General features: G+C 35.8%; 1 protein-coding gene across 2 annotated transcripts in view; it reads right to left on the reverse strand.

Moving 5' to 3' along the window:
- Positions 1 to 15786, reverse strand: part of LOC120517423 (phosphoribosyl pyrophosphate synthase-associated protein 1) — a 57016-nt gene that overhangs the window by 34645 nt on the left and 6585 nt on the right. For both annotated transcript variants that reach the window (XM_039739750.1, XM_039739749.1), the window contains exon 2: positions 3830 to 3882. In XM_039739750.1, the coding sequence (XP_039595684.1) occupies positions 3830 to 3882 (53 nt within the window). The remainder of the gene's footprint in view (positions 1 to 3829; positions 3883 to 15786) is intronic.

Genomic DNA, 15786 nt, shown 5'->3' on the forward strand with positions numbered 1-15786 from the left:
AGAAACTTTTTCACCTCAGTACCATATCCCGTGTTAGCTCATTCCTCTACTTTTCTAATGCTGAGAAATTGTCCATGCTTGTATCACATCCCACATTGATTATTGTAACTTGCTGCTGGCAGGTGCCCCTTCTAATCTTACATCACAGCTTTAGTTGATTCAAAACTCTGCTGCAAGAGTCCTTACATGAACCAGCAACAGCGAGTACATCACACCCATCCTGCTTCGCCTTCACTGGCTCCCTGTGTCTTACAGGATTGAATATAAAATTCTATTATTAACCTACAAAGCTTTAAATGGCCTTGCACTGCACTACATCAGTGACTTTACAAATAACTATGCTCCTGTTCGCCTACTAAAGTCCTCCGATTCTGGTAATCTTGTTGTGCCTCACACTAACCTACACTCACAAACCTACGCCTTCAGCTCCATAACACCCAGATTTTGGAATGACATCCCGAAATTAATTAGATCAGCTGACTCCACTTATTCTTTTAAAAAACAACTTAAAACTAATCTATTTAGGAAGGCTTTTAGCTTAACTTAACATTCTGCCCTTTCTTTCAGTTTACCTCTCTGTCCAGGTGCTCAGGATAATTTGTGTGTCTGTTATATCACAAATTAGGTCATTTGTTAGGTTTTTCTTTTAGTATTGAATATAGTATTTTATTCTGGTTTATTGTCCTTTATTCTGTTTAATGCTTTGTTATCTGTTTCATTGTTCTATTCAGGAAAACATTTGTACCCAATGTTACTTATACCCTGCTGTTTTTTCGAAGACCCTGTGAGGCGCCTTGAGCATGGGAAAGGCGCTATATAAATATAATTTATTATTATTATTAAAGATGTTGGTAAACCTTCTTGACAATAGCTGTTTTATGCCCACTTCAGTTCACCAGATATGTTCACTGCAAGATTTTTAAAACTGCTCAACAGCATCCCATCTGATGTAGACAGGAATTCAGTTTGCCTTCTGGTTCTTGAAGTCTGTGAGCAGCTGTTTGGTTTTGCCAAGATTATTCTCCTGGTAATGCTTTGGCAGCAGGTAAACCTCATCTGTAATTGGTCTTGTCATTACTGATGTTCAGGCCCAGGTGTGATCAGCAAGTTTAATGATATGGCTAGAGCGGTTTTTGACCACATAGTGGTCAGTAAATAAGGAGTAAAAGTTTTACCGACAGTGGAGATTTTAGAAAGTCAGAAAAGTTAGCACAAGCTCATCATTTTCTTCATAAGTTAGGCTATTATAGTTAAAAGAGAATTAACTTCAGGGACTACTAAAATACAAAACCAACCTTCCCACTGCACATTATTAGCTACTGGAGACATTACTTATGGAATCGAAATTCTGGACAACATAAACTGCAAGAGATAGTACTAACGATATAAAACAAAAAGTGGATGCTAAGGAGGAGACGGCAGTGTTGGCAGCATCCAATACAAGTCACACGGATGAGGAAAATGCTTTTTCATCATGAAAACCTGTACTTAAGAAAACAACCAGGTGTTTCTTAAAGAAGACTAGGGGGCTCTGCCCCCTGCTCACTTCGCTTGCCCACCCCTGGGTTTGGTTTACTAGATATACAATTTAAAGAGATTGTTATTTTCACATATGCATTATTTTCACTTTTACTTTAAAACTTTGTAAAAACAATACTTGTCCTTTATTTCTAACCCCGGGTGTGATTAAATTTCTTTCTCGCAGGACTTATAACACGGCTTGCGTTGTGAAGGGGGGGGTGGCTGAACGCATGCTAAGGAGATGCCATCAGATCAGCTGCTTTCTATCTGCTGCTGCTGGCGAGCTGCATGTTTTTGTCGCGCTGTGCGTCAATCATTTAAAAGCCTGTACAGCAGCTGTCCTTTTGCCACTTAGTGTCTCTTCCGCTCGCATTGTGAATCCCAAGATTTTTTTTATAATAGAGAGACAGCACAAACAACTACTTCAAATTCAGAAGAGACATATAAAAAATAACTGTCAAGTTAATTGATGATCCTTGGTACAAATATTATAACTTTCATCTTATATATAAACATCTATGCGTGGAAGTGTGCGTCTGTCCAGCCCGGAAATGAGAGGTGGAGTTGGGGTAAAGGCTCCGCCTCAAAGGAAACAAAAAACTCGCTTAGCCGCTAATAACACAACCGAGGCCAGCATGTCAGCAAAATGAAACCTCAGAAGAAAGACAAAGTCGCTTAGCTGCTAACAGCAGCAAAACGGTATCCTTTTTACTTTTCTTCTCGCCGCTAATACACAAGTGAACCGAGCACATCTGCAAAACGAAACCTCCTAGGACAGAGATGCACAGAGTAATCCCTTTCAATTACCAGATATCTCTACATTTCAAATTTTTTTCTGACAATTTCAATAGTTTCTAGGACCCCAGGCTTTGTACAGCATGGGCTTATACAGCTAGTATTATATAAAAAGTTGGGCAGCATTGAGGCACAGTGCATACCAATGTTTCTTCAAGAATCAAAATTTCACATGCGGGCAACTTATATGGAATCTGCATGTTCTCTGTGTATCTATGTGGATTTTCCTCCAACATCCAAAAGACATACATAATAGGCAAATTGGTTGATTCTAAACCGTATGTTTATGTGTACCACTCTCTCTAAAACTGTTTCCTGCCTCATCACCAGCGCCACCTTGATAGGCTCTGGCCCCTGTACCCATGGATCGGATTCAGAATGTTGAGTCATGAATAAAAAAAAAAAACCCTTGATAGTATTTTAATTCTACTGACATGCTCAATCAAACAAGTGTAAAATGGTAGAATTTTATAATGCAAAATGTAATAAAAATTAAATTTACCTATTCTTCCTCACACATCTTTAGACAATTTATAATTTCAACACTTCAAATCAATACTGAAGGGAAATTCATTACTTTAGGGTATACACTGTAGCTATAGCCTCTCAAAGATCTCTTTTAAAAAATTTTGGGAATTGTTATAATGAGCAGTTTTTGGCATCTTTTTCCATTCTCTGTCATTTTGTGTGTCTTCCAGGGGCACTTAACATTACTGACATTTCTGAACAAGCTATTTTACTGACCTTAGAACAGAAGCTAAGAAAGGATGTGTCATCACCAAAGACAGATCAATGTATTATAGCCTGGACTGTAGTATATTTGGAAGGCCAATTACAGCAGCAGGCAGATATGGTAGTTGGAACAATGGGAAACAGTCCAAGACCTAATACAAGATGAAGGAAGGCACTGATACAACTGGAGCCGGAAGGCAGTCCATCCGTTTAAACTGTATCATGATCCCTCGTCAGGGAATAAAGGCTTTAAGAACACTAGGAAGTGATAAAACGTGGACATTTTTCCAAAGGCCATGACGATAAACATCCTTGTGAACTACAAAGTTTCAGAAAACTGAGGCCAGGTCAGTTGAGGTCATATGGAGTTAACTTTATGAAATCACAATTAGTTTTCATTGTATAATGTGGCTATGGTAGCAGTGATCAATTATATCAATGCAGTGATGTTAAAGGGAAAGTGTCCAATTTGAACAACATGCCAGTATTCATGCATGCCTTACTGTTGCTTACTTAACACTTTGGGTGGTGGGGGTTGAACAGCTTTGCATTAACATGTGCTTTAATTATTTTGCAGCAACACATTTATTTACTTATGTAATGTTACACAAGTTATTCTAGTTTTACACATCTGAAAACACAGGAACAAATGTATATAGTTATTAATCTACCTGTAACAGAAAATGTAGTAATAGATTCTACAAAGAGGGAAAGAACAAAGACTTAAGTCAGTTAGAGGCATGGAAAATAATTTAGCTCAATATTGGACCTTAAAACTTACCACGATTGGACTCCTGATAGACAACAGATTTACCCAGCTCAACACCAAGTCGTCTGCAAGAACAAAAGAAAAATACATATTTATTTGCATACAAACCCAAGGCAGAAATTCATAAGGTTTGACACTTGCAGACCTTAGAAAGTGAACTCCTTCTTCAAAGTCATTTAAATAAAAGAGGGACTGCACAAAAACAGACCTGCTTAGAGATAACTAGAATGTCCTGTTCTGAACCACAACCAAACACTTTAAGAATTTTCCTTAACGTGATGAACAGACAAACAAACGCTCCAGAGTCTGTCTCCAAAAAGCACAAGATCATAAAGCAGAAAACCTTTTCATAAACCGTTCTGCCTCTTTCACAAGCACCACAGATGCGTTGTTTGCTCCGAGGATGTGGATGGAGAAGTATAGAGAAGGCCAGAAGGAGTTGTATTGCATCTTTGTGGACTTGGAGAAAGCATATGACAGGGTGCCTCAAGAGGAGCTGTGGTATTGTATGAAGAAGTCAGGAGTGGCAGAGAAGTACGTAAAGAGTTGTACAGGATAAGCACGAGGGAAGTGTGACAGTGGTGAGGTCTGTGGTAGGAGTGATGGATGCATTCAAGGTGGAGGTGGGATTACATCAGGGATTGGCTTTGAGCCCTTTATTTGCAATGGTGATGGACAGGTTGGCAGACGAGATTAGACAGGAGTCCCCGTGGACTGTGATGTTTGCTGATGACATTGTGATCTGTGGCGATAGTAGGGAGCAGGTTGAGGAGACCTTGGAAAGGTGGAGATATGCTCTAGAGAGGAGAGGAATGAAGGTCAGTAGAAACAAAACAGAATACATGTGAGTAAATGAGAGGGAGGTCAGTGGAATGGTGAGGAAGCAAGGAGTAGAGTTGGCGAAGTTGGAGGAGTTTACATACTTGGGATCAACAGTACAGTGTAATGGGGACTGTGGAACAGAGGTGAAAAAGAGAGCGCAGGCAGGGTGGAGTGGGTAAAGAGTGACAGGAGTAATTTGTGAGAGTGAAAGGGAAGGTCTACAGGACGGTAGTGACACCAGCTATGTGATATGGGTTGGCACTGACCAGAAAGCAGGAGACAGAACTGGAGGTGGCAGAGTTAAAGATGCTAAGATTTGCATTGGATGTGACAAGGATGGATAGGATTAGAAATGAGTACATTAGAGGTTTCAGCTGTAGTTGGAAGGTTGGGAGACAAAGTCAGAGAGGCGAGATTGCGTTGGTTTGGACATGTGCAGAGGAGAGATGCTGAGTATTTTGGGAGAAGGATATTAAGGAAAGAGCTGCCAGTCAAGAGGAAAAGAGGAAGGCCTAAGAGAAGGTTTATGGATGTGGTGAGAGAGGACATGCAGGTGATGGGTGTAACAGAACAAGATACAGAGGACAGAAAGATATGGAAGAATATGATCCACCCTGGCAACTCCTAACGGGAGCAGCCAAAAGAAGAGGAAGTTTTGCCTCTTTAACAATTATAGAGAGCAAATGCAGGCAGTAAACCAGTGTGAAAAATGTAATGGCCACAGCAATACACATTTTTTGAATGAACAGAGTGTGGTTGCAATATTACGGACTAAACTCTAGATAAGTAGAACACCCAAGTTGCCTTTCCCCCATTGGGTGTCCCTAAAGAATTCAATAGGCTAGCATGTGTATGTATCTAGTACACATAATAGCTTTAAGAGGAAGAACAAGGGGAATTCACAACTGGAAAAAGGTCAATCACCCCTCTCTCACTCCTTATTCTGGCCTTAACCACAAATAATGTGGGGAGAGAAGAGTTTTGGTATAAGAACTTTATAAATCTGTAAAAAGTGCTCTGTAACCTCCTTTACTTTCTCTTTTGTGGAGCCAAGAAGGCAAAAGACTGTATCTAAACCTAAATTTATCAACACTGAATGTCTCGTCTGTCTGTTGGAACATCATGTGAAAACCATCACACCTATTTCTAAAAAACTTTGCAGCTTTTTCTGGTATAGTCTAACTTTGAGTGTACAGCAACAAAATGTTACATTTTCTACAGATAAATATCTGGGGAGAAAAAAAAAAAAACCAAAAAACCACCAGACAACCTCACTAAACTCACTATTTTCACCGGACATTTGCAGTTTTCTAGTGATATCGAGGTTAAAAATTGCATATCAATGTGATTTTTACTTCATAAGAATTAGGAACAATTGCATAACAATGCTAATTTCAGGCGATTATTTTGGCCAAAGTAATTATTAAAAATCGTTAAATATTTAAGCATGTTGAAAAAGAACAATGTTTAAATGTTTGCTGCTCAATAACTCTAACAGTTGATCATATCAAAAATCTGTTATCTGCTCTCTGAATGATTACTTAGTGATAAAACAAAAAAGATCCTATGAAATTTTTGTCTCAGGCAAACAACAAGTGAGCAAATGACCCAATTGTGACAAGATCTGTGATTAAGCTGGAGTAACAAAAAAGTTTTTTTTGATGGCAGAAGAAGAAGGGTAGACACTCCACAGGAATCTGCCCAGAGTGCTGCTCAGGGAAGAGCTTAGACTCTCATTTGTCTCTCAGCACTTGAGTTGAATGTTACAAATATTGTGCATTCTACATGCTGTATAACAGTTCCAACATTATTACTGAACCATTGAGATTATTATTACGGTTCTAAAAAATTACATGAAATCTTACACTTAACACACATGGGCTTAAGCTCAGAAGCATTAGATGCTGAAAAATACTAAAAAATACAGGTATTTCTGCCATAATAAGAAGGTCAAAAGAATCAGGATCTGCTTTTTTTTATATTTTACACATTAACAAACATTTTGTTACTCTTCCGGGTAAAGCCAGGTTGAACAGCTATTATTAAAATATATTCACAATGCAAGGATTACATTATCTTACAGTGAATCTTATGACTCATCCCCTTTAAATTTTGGTGCAAATAATTATCCATAAGAAATGTTATTAGGGCTTTGAATGCAAAAACAATATTCTTTCTTGTTATCCTGCAGTGAACCCTGGTGTGCCTTGAAGTGGATGCTAGACAATTATAAATTCAATGTCAGACCACTTTGGTTTAATGCTGCAACAGTCACTTTTGGTCTGTGATGTGATCCACTGCAGAGTGTGGCTGATCTAAGACAGTGGAATCTTAGACTAAAAAGTGTTCAATGCTCTGAGAAACTTATGAGTACAATTCTTTATATATCTTGGCTAGTTTTTTTTTTCCTGATTGTGTTTCAACATATTTTGTATTTTTAGCATACCAAACTTTAGCAATACTCTGCAAATAATGTAAAGTATGCTGGGCTTATTAGTTAAAATGCACAGATGTGAGGTAATAGTTCAAACAGCATGAAACTACACAACCCCACTTGTATATACCAATGCAATTCAGAATAGCCCAGTATTCTAATCTGCTAGATGTAGCCTTGTCAACATATATATTGTGTAAGTGTTGAAAAAATGAAATGAAATAAAGTTAACTGAAGGTTAATGCACTACTGCACGGCTGACCATTTATATGGCAACAAGGTAACAGGATTTTTTGTCCATTGACACATCAAAAATAAATCAATGTGAACCGATAGTCCTGTGCTTCTTAGGCTGCCGGCTGTCATGCACAGATAGTAGGCTAGAGGCAGTAAGATGCTACAAGAAACAGTTATTCATTTAACAAAAAAAAAAAAGATATCACCTGCCTTTCAATTCTGTGCATGCAGCTAAATTCATTTTAAGCTTCATTTCATCATTATGTAGCTTTGCTGCACAGTAAGAAGTCTTGTTTCTTTTTTTAAATGGAAATCGCACATGCTGTAGTGTCATCTCCAAAAGCATTCATTCATAATAATCCAGAATTCATAACCTATTGCACTTCAAAAGCTCAAAGATGCTACGTCAAACAGTGCTCAGGTTCAAAGATCAAAAGACAGCCATACTATTTGGCATACTGTGCCTGTTCAATTTGTGTGCTCATTGGGAGTTAGTGTTTCTGCTGTTTTTTTTTCCCCCCCATTTTGATTGTATTCTCAAATATCTATTTTGGTCACTACTAAAGGACCAGACTGAGATCTTTACAGCTCCCCCCTAACAGGGTTTCTGCTTCTTTTTCATCTGTACAGAGGCAATTCTTATGTTCCTACAAAGCAGAGCCTTTGATGCCAAACATAATAGGCAGACCACAGGCTCATGAGAAACTGAGAATTTAATCCCTGGTAGAAAACTTGACTACAAGAGCAAAGTCACAAGTTTAAAGAAGTGCAAAAGTTAATCCATCAGGGACTAAAGTGCATTCACAGTTTGTCAGGTGAAGAAAGAGGTGTATAGATTGGCATTAATTAGGTCAAGTTTGAGTGATTTTGTAAATAAAAAAAAAATAAAAAAAAGCTGGGACTTGGCATGATTTCCATTATTACATGCATAAAGGTAAATTGTTTCCAATTAACTCTCCGAGTGACTGACAAGAACATCATGGATATTTGCAGACACTTAAAAACAGTTTCACTATTAAATCACTCTCATGACCCTAAGGCCAAGAAAGAAAAAATAAATAATATTATTTATTTTATATATATATCTATATATATCTATATATATATCTATCTCTCTATATATATCTATATCTATATATCTATCTATCTATCTATATCTCTATATATCTATCTCCCCACAGGAAAAAAAACACAATATTTTTACATTTACTAGTCAAAAAAGGGCATCTTACTTGCACCCTGTTTTGTTACAGAATAACACAGATGATAGCATGGTTGACTGCAAGTCAGTGGCATTGTGGTTCAAGTCCCATGTGTATTTTTTTTTTTAGGTATATTGGCACAGACTGCAAAATACACCTACTGTAACTTACGCTGCAAAGAATTTGCAAGTAAAGTTGGATTTTCACTGAGATATCTTCAATACAGTGCAGTGTACAAAAATGAGAAATTTAAAAAATTTCCATTTTAAAGCACATGAGAATTCATGTAAAACAAAATTCTGTACGACTTAAAACAGGATTAATGTGTTGTTTCCAATATACCTTCAAAGAGATTATTTTAACTTGTTTATTAAATATTTGTATTCTTAACTATCACAAAAGACATTAAAATATTATTTTAAATACATTTTTTTTTTTTTTTTACAAGAAAATAAGATTGATTTGAAATCTACACGTCAAAAGTCCTATAGGAGAACAAAACTACTCAGAAATTATACAAAATGTGGACAACAAAAATTAAAAACAAAAACATATCATAACATAGCCCTCCCTTTAAGGCACAGTCTCTGGACATACCTGTCGTGGTTTACAAGAAAAACAGGTATGGAACCAGACTGACAAGTGCAGAGTATGAACATCTCCAAAGCGCACTCAAGACCAATCCTCAGGACAACAGTCTTACCAATGGATTACAAGTTCAACACAAGATCTCCGGCAACAGTAATCTAAAACAGACTGGATTGCATATTTCTGAGCTTCACCAACCTTGACTGAAGCAGGAGGAACTACAGGTACAGTAGGACTATGACGTGCAGGTTTTAGCCTGTAGACAGGAGACATGGAAAAAACTTTAAAATGGCCTGGAAAGGCCAGACTATAGGGAACTGAACCCACTTTATTATAAATAACATAACAGACAATAAAACGTGGTGCTAGTATGCAGGATTGAATCCTCAGATAAATGCCTCACATGCGAGCAACACCTTATTGCCTGACTTGAAACTTTGGAACCATTTTTCACCTATGGTCAGCAAAGCCACATCCTTGGTTTCTTTGTACTAGTTGCTGCTCTGAACATAATCTATCAAGGTGCTTCACCACACTAGGTACAACAGAAGAAAAGCCCATTAGCGGCCTAAATCCATAGACACTCAAAAGCTGACATAAAACATTTCAGTGATACAAAACGTTTCTGGTGAACATGGCCAAAGGCAATCTTTCCATTTGGTTTGTCAAGAATCAACATTAGAAGTGATGAAAAATTTCTGTATCTCTGTTCACTTGTTTAATGTGCCCAATTGCATCTGGATATTAAATTGACATTACTGCCCATGTGTCAACAGATGAATCTAAAAAAACAAGACATGGACTGAGGTCCATGGTCTAAAATGATTAATGAGAAAAGCAATAAAAACAAACTCTCTCCTTAATGAGGTGGTCTGCCAATTCCCAAGATGAAGGTAATTTTTTTCAATGGGACAAGATAGACACATTTTGAAGATCTACAGTATTAATCAAAATGCAAGTGGTAGCATATTGAAGAGAAGGGGGCAAATCAGTAAAAACATCAATAGTGATAGCTTCTCCGGGAAGACCAATGGGTAGACCAGAACTTGTGATCACTCATGCCTAGCAATAGGACTAACATGTCAACGCCAATAACCAAACAAATAAAGCCTTGCAAAAGACACAAGAATATTAACATGTTTAAATACATTTACTATAAGAATATAAAATGACAGAAATTAAATCTGCTTGTTTAAAAAGCACCCACAGGGAGGAAAGTAAACCATATAAATAACATAAAATGAGGTCAGAAAAAAATTAAAAAACAAATACAGGCTATTAACAGTTATCCATCAGGGTCCTTTACAGGTAACAATTTTAGATTTGAGATATATATTTTAACTTAAGTTACTTCTTTAAAATTTTAAATATTTAGTCAATATGAGCTATAAAATTACCAATAAACGGTCCACAACCAACAACTAGTAATAGTACAAAAATGAAAATTTTTCATCACTGATTTCTTTGAAGTTATTTCAACCACCACAGCCCTAATGGGCTTCAATTTTTAACCACAAATGCTATTTAAAAACTTTAGCCTTTACATAATCAACTAATACATATAACTACACTCTGCTACTATTGTTATTTTTGGATAGGATTCATTGCTAAAAAATATTAACAAACAAGTCTGATACAGTATCTGTCACTTTGATGAAGTTTAAAAAAAAATACTCAATACTAAGCCATGCGTTAATTTTGTATTTTTCTAACTTGTTCTAATTTTATTTAAGTATATGCAAATATACATGAAGAAGAATAATTCTCAACACTACACAATATCAAAAATGAATGATTTATTATTAGGAAATTATCTCTTATCACAGAAAAGATTTTGGCCATTGTTCTAAAAATAATTAAGATATTCACATTATTCAGTCACCGTGTCTATCCATTTCTTATGCATTAAAATGTGAATTTATTTTTGATTTTTTTATTACTTGGAAGAATAACATTTTTGGTCAAATTGTCACTCCAGTTTACAACTACCTGTATGCCATAAGCATTCTATAAAGAGTATCTGTTCCTGTATGTTCTATCAGGATACCTGTGTTACCTGTTCCATAAAAAAACCAAAATGGTCTTAATTACTACTAGTATACTTAGAGCTTGGTTTACTCACATTATTATAAACTACTGTAACCATGACTGTCATATTTGTCATAAATTTAGCAACAGAACTGCAGCTAAATTAATGTCAGTGGTGCAACAGTTCTAAATACTGTATAGAGATGATGCATCTCCCATTATTTTTTATGCTAAAAATAAATTAGACTCATGATTAATTATCTGTAGACAAACTATAAGAAATGATTTTTCAGTCACATCTGGAGGTTTGCTTTAATTCCCCTTCTGTGTTTATGCCTTATAGACTAATATAGCGAGAGAATGTTGTAGCATTTTGTATGGCACTCCCTGTACTTGTTAAAAAAAATCTAAAAACCACCAAGTAATTCCAAGTTGGAGGAACTGTCTGTTCCAGTACAGGTTGTGAGATGCCAGCACTCTCAGGACAGCTATTAAGAGTGTGCAGGATAAAAGAATTGTCTGCAATGTAGCAGATACGCACCAAAAGAGATTCCAAAAGTAGTGTCTGAAACTTCTAATGCATTACCATTTTCACTTTGCAGTGTGGCAGCATCTTCCATCTTAGATACCAGAGACTACAGTTTTGCTTTCAGTTTAGATTCTATTTTGGCAGAGTGATGCTTGAAAACTTTTCTTTTACTAAAAGAAAAAAATTCTTTGGTCTGTATTTCACAATGCATATGTTTGTTATATTTGTACAAGGCCAACTTAAGACCTTTTCTTTCCAAAAATCAATGTATGTGTGTGTATATGTGTGCGTGGGTGACTTTAGTGGTTAAACCAACTCCCTTGAAGGTGGAGTTCGGCTAGAGAGCATGGGGTTGGTCCCTATGCACTCCTCCCATTCCTGGTTATGTAGCAGGACATTTGTTTGCATTGGTTGGCAGCACAAAAACAAACTGTGCTGGGCATATTGAGAGAGATAGGAGTAGAAATTCTTTAAGAAATAATTTCAATATTACAATTTCATTTTGTTATCTAAACATACCTCAGAAACACAGAAGGCTTAGTTTCTCATATCCAAAGCAAATGTAAATACTATGGTAAACTACTTCAGTGATTAACTGAAACAGGGAAACAAACTGAAGGTTTACACACTAAAAATACAACTTATAACATTTTTTATCAGTGTTTTAACAGCCAAAATGCAGAACTGATTGTGCCATATTATAATGAAGATAACTCCAGTTTCAGAAATTTTGAATAAAATGAAAAACTGGTAACACAACTTGTGGATATATTTAATATGTTTGGCATAATTTTAAGTATTGAGATGACTTTCTCTAAATTAGGATTTAAACACTAAAAATGCATCGAATAAAAAAACAGGAGCCTGCTCTTGACATTAACAGGCAAAATTATATTAAAAATTTTAGTTTTAACTCAAAGATAGATTTTCAAAGCCTATTTCCCCTGCTTCTTTTCATTAATAATACACATTGCAAGGATGTTACCAAGAAAGCTGGCCTGCTGTTTTGCTTTATTAAATGAACCGATGCTGGTCTTTGACACCCAGCTTATTTATTTGTCTTGAGCTTGTCAGTGGTGTGGATGCTTGATGTCTTGGTGATTTGTAGTCTATAATAAATCTCCATTATGACACTAAAATGTGTCATATTTGAAATTAGACATTAACACTGAATATTCTATAATCTGACTGAATTAAATAATATACACTGCATGACTATTCAACAACTATTCTAATCAAATGAAAATGTCCAAGCTGATCACATGGCCAATGCCTGTAACTTCTAATAACCACCAAGGGTACTTAAAATGGTTTTGACTGTGTTTTCTGAAGTGAAGCTTTTCAGGCCTAAAATATTTTGAATAACATAAATAACCTAAGGGTTCTCTTTCACTACAATATTTAAAATGGTTTTGACTGAAGCTCTGAAGTGAAGCTTTTCAGTCCTAAAATATTTTGAATAACATAACTAACCTAAGGGTTCTCTTTCACTACAATATATTCTCTTATCAAGCATAGATGCAGCTATCTTCCACCCTATATTACGATGAGCTAAGTGCCTGCAGACCACAATAGCTTTCAGCTTTTTAAGGGACCTTAAGTGAAAGGAGAAAGTGTAGGTGCTCTTTTGCAGTTAGTCTCTTTTTTATTCTTCCATCATTTTAAAAAGCATTCATATAATATCTTGAAGAATTCATGTTTTTTTCCTTCTTACTTTTCACAGTAGACATGGATAACCAAGGTGACTGCTATCTCTACATCTGCCAGCTTGCGAGTACAGAAAGTATACAAGTTGAGCATCAATTTCTGAACTAATCTGGTCTCTTCTGTTCAGCTTCAAATACGGCTACATTTTCTGCAGTACGGTGATCAAAACTGCACATAGTTCCAGATGGGGTCTCACTGGTGCAATACACTGTCTTAGCATAGTGTTCCTTGACATATTTTCAACAGTTAATACAATAAAACATTTTATTTCGCCTTTTTGATTGCCACTGCACATGTGGAGAATGATGTATCAATATACATCCCTAAATCCTTTTCACAGATTGCTTAATGTAAGACAGTACCTCCCCACCTTGCAGTTATAGCTGATGTCCCTTTTTATGTTTTAAACTTTGATTTGCAAATTCTTGTTTATTTCTGAATACTGCCTAGATCTTTCAAAATTATATTTGCTACCTCGTTAGTAACTTCTATACCATATTTTAGTATCATGTATAAGTTTTGCAAGATTATTAACTATACCATAATACATTGTTTTAATATAAATTAGAAACATTAGGAGTCTAAGGACAGGGCCCTGGCAGGTTATAGCCCATGTTGATTATTCTCCTTTTATCTGTACGCTTTGGCTACATTCACAGTATTTTCAAATGAAAAGTATTTCTGTCCATACTATTGTTTTCTCATCATTTGCAAAAGTATCTCAGCCAATACTCAAATTATTGAAAACGTATAATGTGGATGTTTTCCTATATTGGGCAAATTCACACTGGCAGGAAAATCCTTGAATAATGCTGCCAGTCATGGGATTTTCTCACAAAACTGTGGCCTCAGGTAAATTCTTCACCTTTGGTGCATATACGCAACATTCAAACCGTGCAAAACAAAACCTGGATGCGTCTAGGTAAGCAACACAACAAGCACAACTGAAAGCAACTCATATGACCCCAATGTCCAAATATGGTTTTCTTCTGTGAATGGTGACAAATCAGGTAATGAGATATTGTAATGACCAGGATCCAGTTAGGGTAGGAACAACAAAATGTACTGAAAGATGACTAAGAAATCAGCAGATGTCCTGTGAACAACCAGAATGGACAGTTATTACATACTCAGAAATTTCAAGGGTTCAACCCAAAAAGCATAAGAAAATAATAATAAAAACTTTTATTTTATATAGATCATTTGGGTATAAACTAACAAATCAACCAGAGCAAAATGCATGCATTGACTGAGACTGTATGTAAATTCAATGGTTTATAACATGAACCTCTACCCTTTGTTTCTCCAATCATGCTGACCATGCCTTAACAGATTGCTTTAAAGAAGGCTCCCTCAAAGGCATTTTGTGGAGGTGCAATTAAAAAAATACAATGAACCGCTTTTTAGCCTGCCCGATTACCGATTTATCCTGTTAGAGGATAACTTCCTTTCTTTAATCAAGATATTAAGATGATACAATTTCATCTATGCACACTGCAATTCCAAACCAGCATTTTCAGAAATACGGCTCTGGAGAATGTTTTCAAAGGTTTCTAGTTTTGGGGGTTAAAACTGATAGAGTAGTGTGGATAAAAGGTGAAAACAGAGGCTAATGTCTAAGCTTTTAAATGAAAATGTAGTGTGGATGTAGCCTTTGTCTCCTGATAGATAACCAAATCCAGTTTTGCAGATTACTTTTTTTTTTTCCCCAAAAATCAAATCTTTCTTGTAGGACTGTATTTTGAAAGGCTTTTGAAAGTCTAAAAAGATAATGTTAAATATTTTGCTTTTGTCAACTACTCCAATATCCTGCACAAAAAAAATTAAATAAGATTCACTTGGCATGCTTTTTCTCACATATACTGTAGTTCTTTAGTATATGAATTTAATAAGATACTCTCCTAATGCATTTCCTGTTATAGTTTGTACAGTTGTGCATGATACAGAAGGAAGACTTATTGATCTATAAATTACCAGGATTTTTCTTCTTTCTTGTAGACTGAAGTCAAATTTAAAATTTTCCAGTCATCAGGTTCTTATCCTATTGGAAACACTGTCAGAATATGCTTAGTAAGAGTTTATAAATAATACCTTTCATTGCTTTTAGGTCCAGGGTTTTTATTAGTCTTCAATATACCGAGTGACTGAAGGACACATTAGTCATCGATTTCAAAATTTCTAAACTCAGAGCTTGTTTTAACTTCTGCTTGAGGCATTCCATTTGTTTCTTCTTTTATTAATACTTGGAGAAAATATTTAAAATTTGTCAATTTGCGATTTCCTTCTCATTTTCAATATTTTTTTCATGAGTAACTCAAGTCTCTGCATTTCTCATAACTCATAAAATTGTTTGCATTTTTTTTTTGGCCTCAACAGCAACTTTTCCTTTCAGTTTTTCTTTTGACATCTGAATTGTATTTTA

This window comes from Polypterus senegalus, chromosome 17, assembly GCF_016835505.1.
Source record: "Polypterus senegalus isolate Bchr_013 chromosome 17, ASM1683550v1, whole genome shotgun sequence".
Classification (NCBI taxonomy): Eukaryota; Metazoa; Chordata; class Cladistia; order Polypteriformes; family Polypteridae; genus Polypterus; species Polypterus senegalus.